Raw genomic sequence first — 21,675 nt, 5'->3', positions numbered from 1 at the left:
GGCATCAACAGACAATTAAATCTGTATTTATGAAGTACTCACAGAGGTATTCCTGTTTTAATTTCATTCCTAAGTGCCAAAAGGGTTGTGGAGATTTTTTGTTTGTTTTTAAAAAGATGTACTATTTAAGCTTTAAAAAATGACCAAATCAAATAAGTATGGTAACCAAAGATATTAATGTAAGGTGGCAAAGGCTACCAAACTGTCATCAAATAGGACACAACTAAAATGAGCCTCAAAGGCACTAAGTCAAATTTATGACTTTTATTAATCATGGAATTTAAATCATCACAAATATACTTCTCAATAAGTCTAAACAGTATCTAATGAAATGTGTTCCAGATTCATCTACCTTATTTATATAATCCTGAAGAATTATATGCAAACTTTATCTTAATTGCTACTCTAACCCTAAACAGCCTCAATGTTTTAGAACTATTACAATTTCTAAAAGTGTAGATTTTTATCTGATTACTCATGTTTTTATTTAGCTAAGTTTTTATTTTACCTACTCTTTTAAGTATGAGGCTTGTAAATGATGCAGTATTAATTATGAAGTATTTAATAAATATAGATGCAAGAAATTATTATAATATTTCTATAAAATGCCAGCACTATCTCTTCCCGGCCTTTTGGCTAAGACCAAGTGTAAAATGCCATCACTTTTCTATTCCAAAACGCAATTCCTCACATTTAAGCAAACCAAAATGATAGCTTCTGAGACTAGGTGAACTAAAAGGAGTTAGAGCCAAAAAATCAAAAACAAGGCAAAATTCTCTGACATTCCAGCTTCTATCTCTCACTTAACTCCTTCATTTTTTTTTAAATGTTTTATTTAGTTTATGTTTTATTTATTTCTAGGGGAGAGAGAGACAGCATGAGCAGGGGAGGGTCAGAGAGGGAGGGAGTCACAGACTCTGAAACACGCTCCAGGCTCTGAGCTGGCAGTCAGCACAGAGCCCGACGCGGGGCTCAAACCCACGAAGCCTGAGATCATGACCTGAGCGAAAGTCGGACACTTAACGGACTAAGCCACCCGGGTGCCCCTCACTTAACTCCTTCAATGAGAAAAAAACAAATGTTATTTTAATGTAAAATCTTAAGTGATAAAAAACTTTTGGAAATCAATAATAAAGCATTAATTTTAATACATCACCACCAATTTTTAAATATTCACAAAGAGCTTAGTGCTTCCTTGACATGGTATACAAAAAGCTATGTTAAATGATTCATATCTTATGGAGTCATACCCTGTACACACATACACACATACACACACACACACACACACAAACAGGAAAGCAGATTCTAGTTCAGATGATCAGTTAAAAGCTTGCATTTACCTCTACTCCTCCCAAAGTTGTTTCAAAAAGTTAAAAAAAATTAAATAAAAACTTACAAACCAAAAATGATGATAGAAGTAGACGACAGGAACAATTTACGAGATAAACTTGTACCCCTCATCACTCCATCCCAGAACCCTCCTTCTCTTCACACAGCTGGAAAAATGCCCCTCCTCTTGCTGAACAGAATATCAGAGTTTTCGTTCATTGCAGAAGATCACAAGCGAGAGAGTCTCTGGACTGGGACACTCACACATGATTGAAGGTAGGGAGCGATATTCAAAACAGAAGAATTAAACAAAAGTCTGTGTTATAGATATTTGTACTCAAAGTCCACTTTCCCTACTAAGCTCCCAAAACGCTGTTTACCAGCCTTATCACCCTAAAAAAAAATGATTCATTTAAAAGGTAGTGGCATGAGGAGTCACCAGGGAAACACGTTAAAAGTCCAGCAAGATCATCTTACAAGAAATGAGTTAACAGGACTCATGAGAACCTGTTCCTAGCAGCTTTGCAGGATCTCACTTTAAAAATGAAACTTTGGGGGGGCGCCTGGGTGGCTTAGTTGGTTAAGCGTCTGACTTTCGCTTAGGTCATGATCTCGCGGTTTGTGGGTTCGAGCCCCCCGTCGGGCTCTGTGCTGACTGCCAGCTCAAAGCCTGGAGCCTGTTTCAGAGTCTGTATCTCCCTCTCTCCCTGACCCTCCCCTGCTCACGCTGTCTCTCTCTCTCCTAGAAATAAATAAAACATTAAAAAAAAATTTTTTTTTTAAAAAAATGAAACTTTGGGGGACACCTGGATGGCTGAGTCAGTTAAGTGTCGACTTCGACTCAGGTCAGGATCTCACGGTTCATGACTTCAAGTGCCACATCAGGTTCTGTGCTGACATCTCGGGAGTCTGGAGCCTGCTTCAGATTCTGTCTCCCTCTCTCCTGGCCCCTCCCATGTGCTGTGTGCACCCTGCGCTTTCCCTTAAAAATTATTCTTTAATTAAAAAAATGAAACTTTTGAGGAAAAAGATGGGGAATGATCCCCCCCAAAGAAATAAAAGAAACAGACTGAATAGGAAAAGAAAAGCTTCATAAAAACACATTAAGATCTTTAGAGATAACAAAATATTGATGAACACTAACAGTAAGCTATAAAAACAACAGTTAAAGAAAGTGCTTTTGATATTAAATACAGGATAACAAAAAACAAAAGTGGTTAGAAAATAACAATTGAAGAAACATCCCAGAAATGAAACATGGAAAAGCTACATTGTTTTCAACACCAAACTACCAAGAAGTTAAGAAAAAACAGACTAGTTTAACAAAGAAAGAAAACAAGAAAATTTCCCAGAACTAAAAAAAGTGGTCTACATATAAAGGATAAAGAATCAGATTTCTCAATAACCAGTTCTATAATACCAGAGCTCTAGAAGACTATGGATTGCTAATCTGGAGGCAGTATTCTTTCTCATCAAGACTTCTGAGACATGATAAATCATCAGTAAGCATGTTTAGGAAATAATATAACACTTTGAAAAATGCAAAGTCTCAAAACCTGCCCCTCCTATCCACTGTGTCTGAGGAAGCTCCAAGAAGCACCAGTGGGTATGCTGGTGGTGAGACAATGACAGGAGATTGAGGAAAGACCAACACACCAAGCACAAAGAATCCCTCGGACAGTAACGAAAGGGATCACAGAACGCTAACCAGCTAGGAGTGCAGCAGGCCTGGAGCCCACCAGGCCAAACTACACAAGATTCCTTAGGAGGCTGTGACATGATAAAATTGATTTCTATTTTGGTTACTTCACAGATTTATAGTTCTTAGGAAGAATTCTGAGATGAATGAATGAATAACATTAAAAAAGTAGTAAAAAAGAGTTTTAAATTCCAAGGAAAACTAAAGATCACAAAGAAAAATTGATCCTATGTTACCGAGCTCACCTATGAACAGCATTTATAGTCACAAGAGTATAAAACTAAGTGCAGATATAATCTAAATATTTATACAACTTCAATAAAAGGATGATAGACAGGAACTGTGTCTTTGCCAGAAGGGGCAGGGGATGGCAATAAAAATGTATAAACATGAAGGGTGCCTGGATGGCTCAGTCAGTTAAGCATCTGACTTCAGCTCGGGTTATGATCTTGCAGTCTGTGAGTTCAAGCCCTGCATCGGGCTCTGTGCTGACAGTGCAGAGCCCGCTTCAGATCATCTGTACCCCCTCTTTTTGCTCCTCCCTTCATTGCACATGTGTATATGTGTGCCCACTCTCTCAAAAATAAACAAAAAAATACTGAACATACATTATATTCCATGGTAGTACCTCAAGAGATAATCCCTAGCACTGAAAAGTAAGAAAAAAATAGCATAAAAATATCATTAAGATAGGGGCACCTGGCTGGCTCAGTCTGTAGAGCATGCAACTCTTGATCTCAGGGTCGTGAGGTCAAACCCCACAATGGGCATGGAGCCTACTTAAAAAAAAATTGCAAAAAAATATTTTTCTATTTAAATATTATTAAGAAATATAAAGCAAATACCAAAAGAAACTACAAAAAGAGTTGAAAGTGTCAGTCTCTTGCAAGGATGTGGGAGGGCAGGAAAGTTGCTATGTGTTTTTAACAAGCCACTTAGAACTTTCTGACACTTTAAACCACATGCTTTTATAATCACCAGAAACTTTATTTTAAAAGTTTAACGTGGGGGCGCCTGGGTGGCTCAGTCGGCTGAAGGTCGGACTTCGGCTCAGGTCACGATCCCGCGGTTCGTGGGTTCGAGCCCTGAGTCGGGGTCTATGCTGACAGCTCAGAGCCTGGAGCCTGCTTCAGATTCTGTTTCTCCTTCTCTCTATGCCCTTCTCCAGGCTCATCCTCCCCCACCCCCCACGCCTCTCTCTCTCACACACGCACTTTTGAAACTTTGAAAAATGCAAAATAACACACGCACGCACACACACACACACACGCGCACACACACTAAACATTAAAAATAATTTAAGTTTTAAACGTTTAATGTGAACACGCTGTTTCTTTACGTTCTATTTTCCAAGGTAAAAACTGACTAGAACTCACTTTCACAAACACTATCAGAGGTCTAAAATAAAGTGCTGCTCTTCTGAAGAGAAAGGAAACTATGGTTTATTGAGCCCCAACTGTCAGGCCCAATGTTACCTACATTTTCAAGTGATCCCACAGAAGGGTCTTGACCTTACACTTTTACGTTTGGGAAATGGAAGTTCTGAGACACTGAGTCACATAGCAAATGAGTAACAGACAGCTTACAAGTCCAATTTCTTTCTGATTCCAACACCCTCACTCATTTCTCTGCCACTAGATGGACTAAAAGAAATTAGTCATGGTATTTAATAAATACTGAAACTCAGAAGTTGTTCCCTGAAACTACAAATAAAATATTGAGGCTTTTTACTGGCTTGGCACAGTCTTTACAAACTAAGTATGACTTGAGAAATGGCCAACTAGATATCTTTTATCACAGATTTAAGATTCAACTTTAAGTTCAACACAGTTCTTGGTATATAGAACACCCTGGTTGGATAAAAGACTTGTCAACTTTATACTACATTTGCTTTTCACTGAAAGGCCAACCAGAGGTCAGCATTCCCAGGAGATGTGAGGCACACCCACACTTGTGTACCAGCGTGAAGAATCGCTCCACTCAAGTAGACTTGGATACACTGGCCACACGCTGGGAAATCGGTCACTGATAAAGGCAACAATTAATAAGCTCAGATCTCCCACCAAGTCCTGGACTACTGGCTTCTGGGAGATCCCAACTACTGTCTGGTATTTGATCTTTTCTTGGTCTTGGACCATTGGCTTTTTCATTTTCCTCAGCTCTCTGTTCAACTTGGACGTGCAATCCACTGGCAGTCTCTATGTCCTGGTTCTAGAGGCCAACCTCGTGTCTTCCATAAAATAATCCAGCTAACCCTGGCTATCCATCCCAGAGGCTTCAGTACCCCCAGATACCATCTACGTCGGTGCCTTTTCATTCCCTCTAGTCAGAAAGTATTTCTCCTAAAAATGCTAGTTAAAATCTTATCTACTTTCCAAAGCCTAAGTGAACTGCTACTTCTCATTCCTAGAAGATCTCTGAAGAAATGTTTTCTCAACTCCATTTTGGTTTTATTTTTATTTGTTTCCTTTTTTCTGCCCTAAATGAAAGACACAAGGAAGACAAGGAACAGATACATCTTGGGTGTTTTTGTATTCCTCCACAAATTATTTTTTAATTAATTAACTTATCTATTTATTTACTGGTGGGGGAGGGAGGGAGAGAGAGAAAACCTAAGCAGGGGGAGAGAGGCAGAAAGGGAATCCCAAGCAGGCTCCCCACTGTCAATGCAGAGCCCAGACATGGGGCTCAAACCCACAAACCGTGAGATCATCTCTTGAGCTGAAACCAAGAGTCGGCACTCAATCAACTAAGCCACCAAGTACCCCTGCGTTCCTCATAAATTATTAAGGATATTCTATATTTGAACTGCTGAGTTAGCCTCACATGTTCTGCTTCTGCCCTCCTAGGCTCAAATTCCCACACAATGCCTCTCCATGGTTAAAAAGTTAATATTTTTTAAAAGAGGAATTTAGCTGAGTAAGAAAGTCATAAAACATACTTTCTAGTAAAATATGAATTCAAGATGCATTGCAATTTTTATAAAAATGTTGGTGCATTATACTCATACAAATATCTTTACAAAACAGCAAGTTAAGAATGTCAAAAAGGTTTCATTGTTGCACATAATGCCTAGATATTTCACTATGTGCACCTCCTATCAAGGGTGCAGCACATTCACCATGTTGTCTTTTCCTTACAGCAACTTGCAGAATTTCTCCTCTGGTCACATACTTGGGAAATGCTGCAATACACTGTATCCAGTCTGCCATATCTGCATCCACTCAAACTGAGTGAAGAGCTTGCACTTAATATGGGGCACCTGGGTGGCTCAGTCCGGTTAAGTGTCTGACTTAGGCTCAGGTCATGATCTCACAGGTTATGATCTCACAGCTTGGGAGTTCTAGCCCCATATCTGGCCCCGTGCAGACAGCTCAGAGCCTGGAGCCTGCTTCAGATTCTGTGTCTCCCTCTCTCTCAGTCCCTCCCCTGTTCATGCTCTGCCTCTGTCTCTCAAAAATAACATTAAAATTTTTTTAATTTAAAAAATGTTTTAAAAAAGAGCTTGAGCTTATTAGTTAGGAAAGGGGACTGAGAAAGACTTTTTTATCCTCAAAACTCTGAGTTTTTTTAAAAAACAAGCACCATTTATTAAGTTTTTCATCTGCTTGACCTGTTTGAAAGACAGACCTAGACCTATGTTCTACATTTTAAGGGTTTTTTTTCCATACAATTTTTGAAATTGTTAGTATCAGACTATATCATAATCAGATCAAAGAAAGTGAATGTTCATATTTTAAGCTCAGCTGTGAATGTTTCAGTGTTTCTTTAACTGTATGATAGTATATACTTTCTTCCCAAATACTGGGAAGTTTTCACATACTGTGCACTGATGCAGAAAGCACATGTCCATTGCAAAAAAAAAAAAAAAAAAACCAGATACTTAATCATGTGAAATAAATCCAGATTATAAATTTGGTTATTTTGTTTAATGCCCCTCATGACTGAGAGCAGTTTCAAACACTGTTTGGAGAAGGATAACTGAGTGTGGCTATTTGTTTTTTTTAAACCGTGTTCTGAAGATACATGTAAATGTTTTTAAGAGGAAAACAGAATGACAAAAAGAACAATGAGAGCCTACAGCTCTGTTCATGTATACCAGTACCACCAATGCACCTGGAGATTTTCAACCAATACAGTGCTCAGAGTTCAATTTTTATTACAAAACCCTTATACTTAAAAAAAAAAAAAACTGCCTTTTCTAAAAAATGTAAAGAAAAAATGTCTAATGTTTGTTTTTTTCACTGATTTCATTCAACAACCAATACTAAGAGCATCTGCCACATGTCAGGCTACATTGTAGCTGCTAAGGATGTCACAGTAAACAACATAGAGGACTGTCCCCATGGAGTATACATAAAATAAATGATCAACCATATGGGCCCCAAAGAGAAAAATAAAGTAATTAAGGGAGTGATGGGGTGTTGGGGAAGAGGTGTAATGATAATTTTAAATCTACTCTTCAGGACCTCAATGCAAAGGAGATATTACAGCAAGAACTTGAGAAAGGTAGGGCACACAAGCCACGTTGCTCTGTGGAAAAGAACATTCCAGCCACAAAGAACAATAAGGGCCAAGGTCCCCAAAGAGAATTCCTGCTTGTTATGACTTCTATACTGATTAGAATAAAAGAAAGTATCTTCCCTATTTTGTGATCTATCAGATTATAATTTTCTTTTTGGGGCCCAGGAGAGATAGAAGAAGCCAGTAGAAGATTTTAGCCAAATATCTAACCTGTTTTATGCCTCTATGGCCCACAGGTCAGATCTGGCCCATTATGTGTTTATAAATAAAGTCTTATTGAAACACAGCCTCAATCACTGGTTTGTATATGCTCTGTGGCTGCTTTCATGCTAAAACTGCTGAACTGCTGATTTCTCCCAGAGATCCCACAGAGGCCAAAAAGATTAAAATATTTATTATTTGACCGTTTATGGAAAAGGTTTGTTGATCCCTTCTCTCTAGAATTCAGAATGCCATCTACAGCAGTGCTACCTGCTCCAAACAGACATGTGACCATGAGTTAAATAAAGCTCATAACCTCTGCATAAGGAAGGCAGGCATCACTTTGTCTAATTAATGAGCATTTTAAACACCCTCACAATAGCATACAGAATCCAATTAAGAAAAGGAGAAATTAAGATTCTACTTCTGATCTAATAAATAATACGTGCTTCTTAGCCAGTAACACATACTTCTTTTCAAGTCATAGCAATAAAATCATATAGAAGAGTTTAATCTCTTGGTGATATTGCAAGTTCTTTGTTTAATGTCTGATCTCCATTCATCCTGGGAACCAGGAGAAAAACTGGTAAGCCAGAAAACTCAATTATTTCCCCTAAAATGGAAAAACATAAATCTAGACAACTTACAGCATCTAACCTTAGGCAGATTCTGAATAGAAAGGATGGAAAGCCTGAGTACTGATAGAGAGAGAGGAAAAATGTTCTAACTGTTCCAGAGGTAGACAATAATGGGGAAGCTTTCTCAGTGTGCCTGCAGCATAAACATACCAACCCTGCAGAGAACAAGGTACCACCCGAGAGCAGGCAGGAAAAGGAAACCACAGCTGCTGGAGGCTCTGTACCCAGAGTCTGCGAACTCTCCTGGTGATATTTAGAAAGAGCACTGGGATCTCCCTAAACACCTTAATTTTACAAAAGTGAAAGATTCGAGAATATTCAAGCTCACTGGTTCATTCCACCAGTGTGTACTTTTTAATGCTTACTCATACCTTTGCTATTAGACTATCAAGAATACTGATGACTTATGAAAAGTAGGCAATGTTGACTACTTTGTTACCTTAAATAACCAGAAAGGAGACAGGATAACTGATACTAAGAAGTACTCTGCTTCAGTTCATTCATCTAATTTGCTAAAAGGATGCAATGATATAAAGTGTTAACCATATAATGATTAACCATAAAAGTGTTGGGCTTTTTTCTTCTTTCACTTTCTTAAGAAATGTAATACTTGCTCCCACTAGTCAACTAATGCTTCTGGTAACTTTTTGCTAATAAAATTTATTTCAGGTCCAAGGCTTTCTAGAAATAATGCTCTTTTGGGGGGGAATAGTAAAGAAAATCAGCATATTGCAAGGACTCACCACATTCACTACTTAAACATGAGAGATTTAATCCCAAAATAATTTAATAATTCATGAGGCATATTTCAAGTAAATACTTCTAAAGGACATTCAAAAATCAGGATGCCAGAAAACAATTCTAATTAAACACCATACCTCCCCAAATATTTCTCAATACTGTATAACCCTAAGTGACAGAAGTTTCTTTGTAAACGTCTGAAATGATAAATCTATTTTAAAAGTATAATATTCAAGGGACTCTGACCTTCTATGCAGCATACAAAAATCAAAACAACGTATTAATAACAGTGAAGCCTGAAATCTAACAATGATGTACTTTCTCTAACTACAATTAAGACTTGTACTCCCAAACAGAACCCTGTTATAATATGAGCAAAAGCCAAACAGTGTGGGCCTAGTAATACCAACTCAATCTGTATTGTTTTTCTTTGCTACAAATTGGGACACAGTGCATTTTAGTGTAAAGTTAGAAACTAACATTAAGGATCTAGACGTGAAATTGCAACTTTCGGTTTCAATTTGCTATTCAGAATCTTAACCCAGCATTCCACATCATGCACTGCACATGTTCCTCCTTATGTCTAAAGAACAGCATTTGCAAAAGTATATTCAGAACTCCTAAAAACTTTATCTGTGTGCATAGAGGTGGGGGGAAGGGGTGTAGAGTAGCAACAACCTAGCAGGTTTAGATATGGATAAACTTGAACTGTTAAAAATATGCTACTTATGAAAAAAAATGAAAAACTACATACCCTTGAGGTGAGAGTTTGTCTAGCCATCCAGATTTAACCTTCCTTGCTGAGGACCCATAAAAACAGGCATAGGGAGATATTGCACTTGAGGAAATGATCGAGGACTCAGTATTTCCACTTGTTGAGCTTAACGGATAACTGTGCCTATTAACAGGGTCCAAATTCAGTGCTTTTTGAGTCCTAGATTTAGATGCCTTTGAATTTTTTCTTCTTAAACTCTGAAAGCATTCTTCTACTGTTGAATATTCTGATTCTGAAGCAGAGTCTACTGGAAAATTAATTTTGTCCTCTCGAGGTATCCAAATATCTTCCACTTTGTCTTCACGTATATTCTCCTTCCTGTTATCATATATGCTAAATGGAAATAAATGGTGTTAACATTTCAAAGTAACATATACCATTTAAGCCAGTGGTTACTTTTGAACTTTATAAACAACAAACTGCACAGAAACTTAAGGTCAGAAAACTCTTAAGAGCTCAATTAACCCATCTGATAATTTATAAAACTCTTCCAGAAAAACAGAAACCTCTTATTATCCTAAGACACATTTAAACACTACTAGAAATAGTACAGTTTTTCTTATGTGTCATTAATCTGATCTGTTTATTTGGGGGTGGGGGGTGCAGAATGGTGGTAAGGGTAGAGATGGACCACATTCCCTGCAGCACAATTTATCATTTTCACCAACACCATTAAGTAGCCAGCTCAACCTCCAGTCCCTAGTAACATCGTGAACCACTAACTCATCTATTTGGAGATCTTACTTCCAAATTTGTTGCCCCTCTCTGGCTCTCCACAATTCAATTCCAAGAGCTTCAGTATTATTTTGCAATACTAATGAGGAAAAACCACCACACCGTTAGCTAGAAAATGAGAGTCAAGATACAAACAGAAGGTAAAAGCTATATAACCTATAATATTCACCAGAACACATTCATAATAGCTAAGCATGTTTTTATAGATTTAAGAAATGACAAAATTGATTCACTCAGCTATTTATGTAGAATAAAACACATTACAAATAAGTTTTTACTAATCAATGAAATAGAAACGTGTAGGAGTCAAATTACATCCTTTTGGACAGAGTGTTCTAAAACTATTACTTCCTTAAAGAATGATTTAACCTGGCCCCTTCCACATTTTGCATTATAATATAGTCATATCCAATGCTAACTGAAGATCCTCAATTATTTAGTTTCAACGTAAGAAAACCCCCAACAATATCAGATTTGGAGAGGAAAGAATAAAATTGAAGATATAAAATGAACATTAGGTAATGATGCAGTGCACCAAGTCCTAATAAAGCTGAAAAAACTAAAATTTCAGTTGGTGGCTCACAAACTGCTTAATTTCACGCGTGATCCAAATAACTGGGTAACCGTCAAGCCACTTGTCAATGCTGAACTTCCAATAAAAAAGGATATATTACATTTGTAAAAATTCTGCACCTCAGATAGTAATTCTTTTGGCGCTGCCTCTCTTTCATATTAACATAATTGCTCATTTTTAATGCACAATTGTGGGTACCACCTATTTTCCACTTTGGGACGACGGGAAGAGTGGTTTCAATTTGGAAAAGACAACATAATCTGCTGCAAAACACCACTACCTACCCGATTTACAGACTCTAAGTTCAATTATTAAAATAAGGGCCATTACTCAGGGCGCCTGGATGGTGCAGTTGGTTAAACGTCCAACTCTTGATCTCAGCTCAGGTCATTATCTCACGTTCATGAGATTGAGCCCCATACTGGGCTCTGCACTGATGGCATGGAGCCTGGTTGGGATTCTGTCTCTCCTTGTCTCTGCCCCTACCCTGCTTGTGCTCTCTCTAAATAAATACCCTAAAAAAATTTTTTTAAATAAAATAAGTGTCATTACTGAAACATCAAAAAAAAAAGAAAAGATTTGAACTTACCAGTATAAACTATTTTCTTATAAAAATATGAGCAAGAAGTCAACACTGCATAACATTATATTCAAAAGAAATAATCATCATCAATAATGACTTCATACCTTGACTTCACAAGAAAACAGTTTTTTTCAGTCGTTGATTCCCCTTTCAATGTTTCTTCATAGGTCCAAAATTCATTTTTGATAGATCTCTTCTATTAAAATAAAATATANTAGGGAGACTATACTAAAAATTGCCTGATGTCTTTTTAAAGATTATAATTAAATCATTAGTAATTCATCATTTCATCCAAGAAAAACAGAAGATGCCATCCAAGAACAAAATCTATTTACTTTTACTTTCCCACTTTTTGTCTTCCAACTTCTCTTTTATCCTGACCAAGAAATAAAATAACCAAAAGAGCACAAGTGCCTGAAAAGAAAGAAAGACTACGTGATAAACTAAATAATGAAGATATGTTAGAAGTAGATATTTGGGTATAAGGCAAAAAGCAAAATCTAAGGGGTTTCTCTTTGTCTGCTTTTGCCTTCTTTGGGGGTTTATCTTTAAGCTTATCTTTTGGAAAATTCTGAAAACCTCCCTCCTGTATTCCTGAAATTGAATGTGTTTTTGTGATCTATATTTAAAGATACACATTCACCATGATTTTACTTAACAGACTTTTACTGACTGGAAATGTCCTGCTTCAATATAACCCATTCTTCAAACACCTTAAAGGAAAATGAAGAGGCAAATATAGGCAAAAAAGCAAAGACTTGATTATGGAAAAAAAAAATGAAAATGTATGGGACTAACCTTGGAATTTTCTAGTCTCTGGAGGAGAAAGGTCTCTCCATAAGGAAAAATGGAAGTTGAATTTTCCTCATTTGAATCTTTTGGGGAAATTATAAGACGACAATGAAAAGATATAAATAATGTGAATATTTTTTAAAAAGGCATGCATTTATTTTAGAGTAAGATCACAACTTAAGCTTTATTATTCCCTGAGAGTCCAAAATTATGCTTAAAATTTTCACCTCCAAAGCAACTCTTCCTATGGTCTTCTTGATAGAGCACTCATTGTATATCCTCTCACTTCACAAACAAGGCATATTACTGTTTCTGAAAATGTGAGGTGTCATATATGCCTTGCTAACCTCTAATATCCACACTAATATAACTGAACACATTTTCCACATATGATGCAAATAGTCACAATCCCACTTATAATATTAATTCCTAAATAACAGTATAAATGGCATAAAATTAGCATTAGATTATAATTTCCAATGAATAATAATTAAAAGTTCACTAACACGGCAACTTGATTCTCTATTACTCAAAACACCAGAATCTGCTTAATATACTCTAACATCACAGCCACTAACACACCTGTAAATAAGTTATTTCAAGAGAATTTCCACTGTCCTTGTGTTACACCCATCCACAAGAAAGAATTCATAACGCCTGCATTCTCTGCTATGACAAAATACCTTTAAAGGGTCAGTAACCAAGTGTTTGCCACCTTACTGTTAAGAAGAATGCTCCTGAACTTATAGAAGCAGAATTTTCAGAAAGAAAGAAAAGCCTCTGTCAATGATCAATTCATCAAAATAATGTCAGCCCTATCCCGTTACCATGGCAAAATTACTTTCCATAAATCTACGTCCTGTAGCTTAGACTGTCAGAAACCACTTAATTTAGTAATATACCCTCAACTATGGCTAACGATAAATGAAGTCGGGGTGGGGGTGGGGGGATGTTTTTACATTAGTATCTGAAGATTTCCAGGAGTCTGAGTACATATAATTGTCTTTTATTCATTCATCGTTAAAAGCATCTGAGGTATTATGAACCCTAGCAGATAGTTATTCCCATTATTCCCTCTTACACAGGGGGCCTACTTTCTCGATCACGATTTTCACACATTTAAGACTGTCAAATGAGTGCTACTTTACAAAAACTTTACACACTGAGACTCACTTTCCTGTGTCACAGACTTTCCAGTTGAGGTAGCAACATTTCTTCTCTCACGGAAATAGCTTAAAGCAAAGGGGGGGAAAAATTAAAACAGATAAAAATTGGTAAGTTACAATATTGAGTAAAGGATACAGACATACATTCTTCTGAGTAGAAAAACCAATATTCAAAAATAAACTTGATTCTAATTAAACAGAATGGCTAAAATTCCACAGATGTGTTTTTCTAAACAGCCTTAAAGAGATTTCACTAGATTTTATAAACATTTGCCTCTCATATTTATACTTCACAAAAGTAAATGAATATTTGTCCAATTCTAGTATGTACATTCGAACTTCAAAACTGCTAGGCATACCACTGTCGACACTAATTTTCTAACTAGATTTCAGTATTTATGTAGGTTATTTTGCCATTAAGCCTTACAAAATTGAATCAAAAATTTGTCAGCTCTATAAGCATACTATGAAAATATATAAGACCTTTCCTTAAAAAACTGCTGCCTTGGGAGAGAAAGATTACAGGTAACTAATTAGAATACAGCCTAATAGCAATGATGGAGGAAACTGTAGAAACAGATGTAATGAATATCCATTACTATATGAATGAGTTCTAGGTCTTCAGCATCTTTTAAATTTATATCTGCCCAAATGACAACAAGGATATAAAAAATTAAGAATAGAAACCAATGAAATAAAATATAGATAATGCTTAAAATAATTTTAACTAAAGCTGGTTTCAAAATGATCAATCAAACTGATAAACCTTAGGAAAGGAAAATAAAAGACAAAAGAGACAAACTACCAATATCAGCATGAAAGAGAAGACATTACTACAAATTGTACAAACATGAAAGGGATAATTATAGATTATTGAGAAAAACTTTATTTTGATAAATCCAAAAACTTATTTTAAATGAAAATATTCTGAGACATAAGTTATTACCAAATATGATACAGAACAGAAAAATCTTAATATCCCTACATCTATTAGAGAAATTTAATTTAGTAATTAGTCACCTACCCACAAAACAATCTAGGCCAAGACATGTCACTGGTGAATTCCACCAAGCATTTCAGAAAGAAATAATACCAATTCCATGTGAACTTTTTCAGAAAACAGAGAAAGAAAGACTATTTTCCAATTCATTGTATAAGGTCAGTATTACAGATACAAAACCAGTCAAAAACAAAACTAGATAACTATTAAACAGTCCTCATCAATTTAGATGCAAAACTCATTAGCAATATATTAGCAAAACAAATCCAACAACTCATAAAAAAAATAAATAAATAAAAAATAACCAGGTAAGATTTACTCCAGGAAAGCAAAGTTGTTTTAACATGGAAAAAAAATCAATGTCATTCACCAAATTAAGAAAATAAAAGAGATAAAAATCAGTCTCATGACAATAGATCCAGAAAAACCAACTGACAAAATCCAACATCTATTAATGACAAAGACTCTCAGTAAACTAGGAACAGAAGAAAACTTCCTCAACCTAACAAAAAGCATTTATGAAAAACCTACATCATAAACAATGCTGAATGCTGAATGGTTTTTCTTTAAGACTGAGAGTAAGACAAGGAGGTCTGCTCTCACCATTATTATTTATATTTATTATTATTATTTNCAATATGATAAGTAAAAGAAATAAAATGTATGCAGATTGGAAAAAAAGTTCTCTTACAAGCAGAAGGTATCTATTAAGTAAAAAAATCCTAAGGAATCCACCAGAAAGATTCTCAAACTAGTAAGCAAGTCTAGCAAGGGCCCAGGATAAGGAGAAAATATTAACAAATTCAATAGTATTTCTAAATGTTAGCATTGAGCAACTGGAAAAATAGTTTGAAATATAAATTTTTTTATAGTATCAACAACATAAAATACTAAGGAGTAAATTTGCCACTGAAAACCATATAACACTGAAAAATTTAAAAAGAACAAAATAGATATACATGTTAGTGGACTAGAGAACTCAATATTGTTAAGATATTCTTATTGATATACAGGGTCAACATAATTCCAAACAAAATCCCAAAGAGGTTTTTATATAGAAATTGACAAGATAACTCTAGAACGGACATGCACATATAAATAACGTAGAATGGTCAAATATCGAAAAGAAGAACAAGTTGGTAGATTTATACTACACAGTTTCAATATTTAGTCTTAAACCTATAGCAATCAAATCGGTGTATAAATGGTGAAAGGATAAACACATCAATAAATGGAATAAAATAAAAATTCCACATAACTCCCAAACATGTACAGTACACTGATTTTTGAAAAAATGTCAAGGCAGTTTAATGGGTAAAGGATAGTCTTTTCAACAAGTGTTGCTGGGATAACTGGATATCTAAATGAAAAAAGGAGTAAACCCCAACCATTACCTCATACCATATACAAAAGTTAACTTGAAATGGAGTTTAGACCTACATGTTAATGCTAATGCTCTAAAACTTCTGGAAATATAAGAAAATCTTTGCAACCTTGGAGTACGCAAAGATTTCTTTAAAAAATTCAAAACCAGAAAAGAAAATTACATATGTATTTAATATGTAAGTACTTAATAAAATTAATATAACATACATTATAAATATACTGTAAACATCTTAAAAAGAATTAGAAGGATGTTAAGTATGTTAGTGGTTTTTTAAAGCAGATTTTGCTGGTTTTACTATTAGTCATATGAAATGTAAAGAAAAATGTTTGTGATTTTAATTGATTCTGATACTCAGGATCCACCTCCAAGAAATTACTGAACCTATCAACCAACTTCATTGGATCCACTGTTGATGAAAGATTAGCTTAACACAGGAAACAGAGTTGTTTTGAAAACTAGCCATCAGTAATTTATATTCTCATTTATCTATGAATAAGTTATCACAAGGCATTTTATATTCTAATATCTATTATGCTGAAAACATTGTTAGGAATGTATATATCTGCATCTCATATTTCATCCTCATAATAGCCTATGACAGAGGACCAGTTGTCCTAATCTTGCCAATAAAGAAAGAAGGCTCTCCCAATCCAAGTCCACAGCTACCAAGAGACAAAGCCCCCATTCTTTCCTCATTTCTGCCTCTTTTCTGCCCTATTATCTTCTCACCAGTTATCCTAAAAACTTAAATTTGAAACATAAAGTATGGCTGATTTATACAAATTAAAAATCCATAATGAAAAGCAGTAGCTATCACCTTCTCATTAATTAGGCTTTCGTGACTTTGGTCAAGTTACGGAACAGTCCTGAGCCTGGTTGCCTCATTTACTGAAGGGGAAAAATTCCCAGGCCTGCTTCCTGAGAATGTTATGAGGATTAATGAGGAAAAGCTTTTGAAAAGCATAAGGTATGCCCTTCACAATATAAACACTTAGCAAGAATGAGCCAATTATAATTTTTATTAGAGGAGAAAATGGTCCTTCTGATAAACTTCATGTGCACATTTGTTTCTTAAAGTCCTTAAAAGTATTCACATTCTTCTTTGTGACAGAGAAAACATGTCAACAACCTAGTAAAGGAATAACTGTATTTTTTAAATAAAATGATACACAGCAATTATTACATAAAATATGTGCATCAATGTGGGTAAATCTCAAATATAAAGTTAAGTAAAACACCAAGTTGCAAAAAAAGAAAAAAAAAGCCTCCGATTACCAAAATGAACCTTCAGCATTCTACAGATGTTATTTTTTCATATATTTTAAACCACTAAAATAACCAAGAAAAGCAGTGCTATAAAGGTTAATTAATGTTAAAGATCTCCCTTTATGATCTACACTTACCTACTAGACAAGGCAGTCACACCAAAAAATAATTACACACCATAAATGGACCATCATTTCACAAAATGTTTTTTAAAAAGTGCAATTCTTGCAATTCATAACAAACTAACTACAACGGACTAACTACAGGTCACTACAGAACTGAATTCAAAAGAAAAACATGATCATTAGGCAGTAGTTTAAAACTGCCCGGAGGTTACATATACCTAACTAAACACACAAATCTGACTTCAGAAAATATGACAGTCTATTAACTACAGCACAGACTATGAATGTGAAATTTACAATGCACAGATATTTAAGTCTCAATCCAAGATGTTCCAAAAAACTGTCCTTAGGAAAAGAATAAATGGTAATTACAGAAGGATTACAACACAAAAGGCTACATCACAATCCTCAAACAGTTTTTTAAATAACTAGCAAAAGTTGCAGCTCAAAATGTACTTTTTCAGGGGCAGAAGTCATGAATAGACAAATTTCCAAAAAGACGTCTAGATGGCCAAGAGACGCATGAAAAGATGCTCAACATCACTGATCATCAGGGAAATACAAATAAAAACTACAAAAAGATACCACCTCATACCCATCAGAATGGCTAAAATCAACAAAGAAACAGTAGGTATTGGTGAGGATGTAGAGAAAGGGGAACACTCTTGCTCTGTTGGTGGGAATGCAAACTTGTGTAGCCACTCTGGAAAACAGCAGGGAGGTTCCTCAGAACATTAAAAATAAAAATGTTAAAAATAGAACTACCTTCTGATCCATCAATTGCACTACTAGGTATTTACCCAAAGAATACAAAAATATGAATTCAGAAGGATAAATGTACCCTGATGTTTACTGCAGCATTATCTACAATAGCCAAATTATGGAAACAGCCCAAGTGTCCAGCAACTGATGAATGGATAAAGAAGATGTGGTATTTATGTATAAAATGGAACATTACTCAATCATCAAAAAGAATGAAATCTTGCTATTTGCAATGATGTGGATGGAACCATACAGTATGATACTGAACAAAATAAGTCAGAGAAAGACAAATACCATATTATTTCACTCATATGTGGAATTGAAGAAAACAAAACAAATAAGCAAAGAGGGGGAAAAAAAGAGAGGAGGACTTAAACCAAGAAACAAACTCTTAACTACAGAGAACAAACTGAGGGTTACCAGAAAGGAGGTGGGTGGAGGGATGGGTAAAATACGTGATGGGGATTAAGAAGTGCACTTGTTGTGATGACCACTGGGTTTTGTATGGAATTACTGAATCACTATATTCTACACCTGAAACTAATATTATACTGTATGTTAAATAACTGGAATTTAAGAACACATTTTTTTCCACACAAAGTGGTACTTTTTATATTATGAAATAAAAAGTATAAACTTAATGTCATTTTACTTATAAAAAATATGGAACAGATACGTATCATTATTCTCTAAGAATAAATCAAACTATTAACTACTTAAATTTTGATATGTCAAAATTTAGATTAAATCCAAATTTTGCAAATATTGAAAAAAATCAGCCTATTTTTTCATAGAATTTATAAGACATTTTAAAGACATATAAGGAATTTTGGATTGCTAAGCATTTTTCTGCTATAACATGAAATGTCAAGTTTTACTTGAACACGAAAAAGACAGGATGACTTTCTATATTTTTCGTATTCAATGCACGCAACCACTGCTTACTTTTCTGTACATTTTCTGCTTAAATATCTTTCAACATTAAAGTCTATTATAGGGTTATCCATTTCTAATGTCTATATCGTGTCTACGTATATCTAGAGAAAAATACTGAAGATTGCTATTTTTAATAAAAAGTACCAAGACAACTGGAGACTTCAGGTTTAGATTTCAGACTTGAGCCTTCAGTCAATATGGTATACCTGTCTTAACAATAAATTATAACAGATGTCCTCCAATCACATGAGGCCCCACCTTTCATCTTCCTGCACCCCATCTCTGCTTCCTTATTTCCCCTTCCCTAAAAACATTTAGAAGCACAATACCTAAAAGAGAAGGATATTGTGACTTGTGCCAAAGATAAAATAGTTCTTTAGGGAAGGAGGGTAAGAAATGTACCTCTTTAGTAGCTGAAAGGTCTTGTTCTTTCCTGTCTTCAGCACTGAGGTGGATCCTCCCAAAAGGATTACAGGACACACCTAGGACTCCCAGGGAAATGGCAAGATGCTAGACCTCATTTTTGCTTGCAGGCCTCCATAGGAGACCTCCAAGTGAAACTGATAAGGGAAGAGCTAGCTCTTCGAACAAAATAAGGACCTGGCCCTCAAGAGAGAGGTTAAAAAGAGAGCCTGAGGTTCATTTGTCCATAGCCCCACCCAGCCCAGCCCTTCCAAGAAAAGGCGCAGGAAGGAATTCAGGAAAAACAAATTCAAGGACAAAGATAATCCATTTGACCAAAGAATCCATTTTGTCAGATAAATACGGAAGGAAGAGGCAGTGGGGGAGGAAATGATATCCAGGGAGAAACAGAAGGCTTCACACCAAGAAAACCCATCCAACATCATATACCTTTTAACAGATACATGAAATGCTTAGTAAAGAAATTATGTTAAACGCACTGGCCACAAAGAAATAGTTTTATTTGGTACATCCAGAAATGTACTAAAGATATCATTTAGATGTAATCTGATTACAGAGAATCTCAGGTTATATAATCCACAGTTTTATTTTTAAACTCATGTTATGACATTTTAAAATCCTGCAAAATTGCTATTTGCAATTCAGGCCAGGGCCACAAGGAAAAATATAAGTGAAGTCTGAAAATAATTTATTTTCTCACTGTAGGATTTGAGCCCCGCAGACGCACAGTCACCATTTATCGCCATAATCAAAGAAGAACGGTTATGAGGGGTAACCTGGCAGGGCTATGATGCAGCTATGGGACTAAGTTTTTTACTAATTTTAACATTATTTCAATACTCATTTTCAAAGACTCACACTCACAATGTGAATTACAAGTCTTTCAAATGATATAAAGCTTATATTTCCAAGTGAAAAAACATCAAGTTTCTCAAGAATTTATGAAAAATAGCACATTTTGTTTAAAACTTAAGCCAAATGTTTCTTTTCTGAAGTTATCTTTACGACTCCCCCAAAGGATTCTGTTCTGGCAAAGACACAATTTTAATGTGTGTACTCATGGCAAACCGCTTTAGTTACTTTGTTTAAAATTAGCAAAATATTTTAAAACTAAAGTGTCATACAAAAGTTGGTAATCTTCTACATTCCTGAGTAATACTCAGTCCTATTTGCAATGAACATTTTTAAGAATATTTCCTAAATGAGCGGTTAAGAAAGCGGGTGGGTTCTGGAGCCTGATGTACTAGAATGAAACCCGTCTGCCACTCATGTGATCCTGGAAAAATCAACCCAGGGCTCAGTGACCTCCTAAGGAAATGGAGGAATAATACCTACATCACAGGGCCAATTAGAGATTTAGAAAGCCCATAGGAAGTTATAAAACAAACTGCCACGAAGGATGTTTAATAAATGGCACTATTACTACTGATTCCCAAGGAAAAACTAGACTTTGCTTTTGGCGCCAGGGATGCCAAGACACAATGACAAAATAAGCAGGGCCTCTGCCCTCAAAAAGTTTATGCTCTAATGAGAGGTTCTTAAATTAACAGACCTGTAAAACGCCACATTTTCTTTGGCAAACACTAAACTTTCACATTTTCTCCTGCAAATACAACCAGGATCTTGCACTGTAATTACCAAAGACGCCCACGGGCAAGAGCACCAGCATTAGAGGCAGAGCAGATCCAAGCAGGGAAGGAGGCTCTTGCAGAAATGCCAGCCTAGAGCCTGTGCAGGAAATCCATAATTACATCTAGTACCACAGCAGTTAACAGTAGAACAACCTCAGGACTCCAGCAGAGACAAGCGTTAGCTTTTAATGAAGGAAAAAAAAAAAAATCCCACCACAACCCTGAAGAAAACCACAACTATTTTAGGTGTAACCCTCAGAAAGGGACGAAAGTTCTCTCTGCTGTTAAGTCAGCGCTGAGACTTGGCAGTTACCTCAAAGTACTAACAACCCAACGTGCTGCTGGGCCCCTCTTTAGAATTCCGGTTGCAGTGAACCGGATTTCA

The 21,675-nt window shown here is 35.7% G+C and overlaps 1 protein-coding gene across 3 annotated transcripts in view; it reads right to left on the bottom strand.

Annotated features, from left to right (window-relative positions):
• The window catches only part of ARAP2 (ArfGAP with RhoGAP domain, ankyrin repeat and PH domain 2), a 190,175-nt gene that overhangs the window by 154,373 nt on the left and 14,127 nt on the right, over nt 1-21,675 (bottom strand). For all 3 annotated transcript variants that reach the window (XM_077758955.1, XM_077758957.1, XM_077758956.1), the window contains exons 3-6: nt 13,768-13,826; nt 12,601-12,677; nt 11,907-11,998; nt 9,890-10,243 (exon numbers count right to left, since the gene is read on the bottom strand). In XM_077758955.1, the coding sequence (XP_077615081.1) occupies nt 9,890-10,243; nt 11,907-11,998; nt 12,601-12,677; nt 13,768-13,826 (582 nt within the window). The remainder of the gene's footprint in view (nt 1-9,889; nt 10,244-11,906; nt 11,999-12,600; nt 12,678-13,767; nt 13,827-21,675) is intronic.

This window comes from Crocuta crocuta, unplaced genomic scaffold (assembly GCF_008692635.1).
Source record: "Crocuta crocuta isolate KB4526 unplaced genomic scaffold, BGI_CrCroc_1.0 scaffold223, whole genome shotgun sequence".
In the NCBI taxonomy this organism is placed as follows: Eukaryota; Metazoa; Chordata; class Mammalia; order Carnivora; family Hyaenidae; genus Crocuta; species Crocuta crocuta.
Note: the sequence above shows the minus strand (reverse complement) of the source record. Positions and strands in the feature narration are given on the sequence as shown.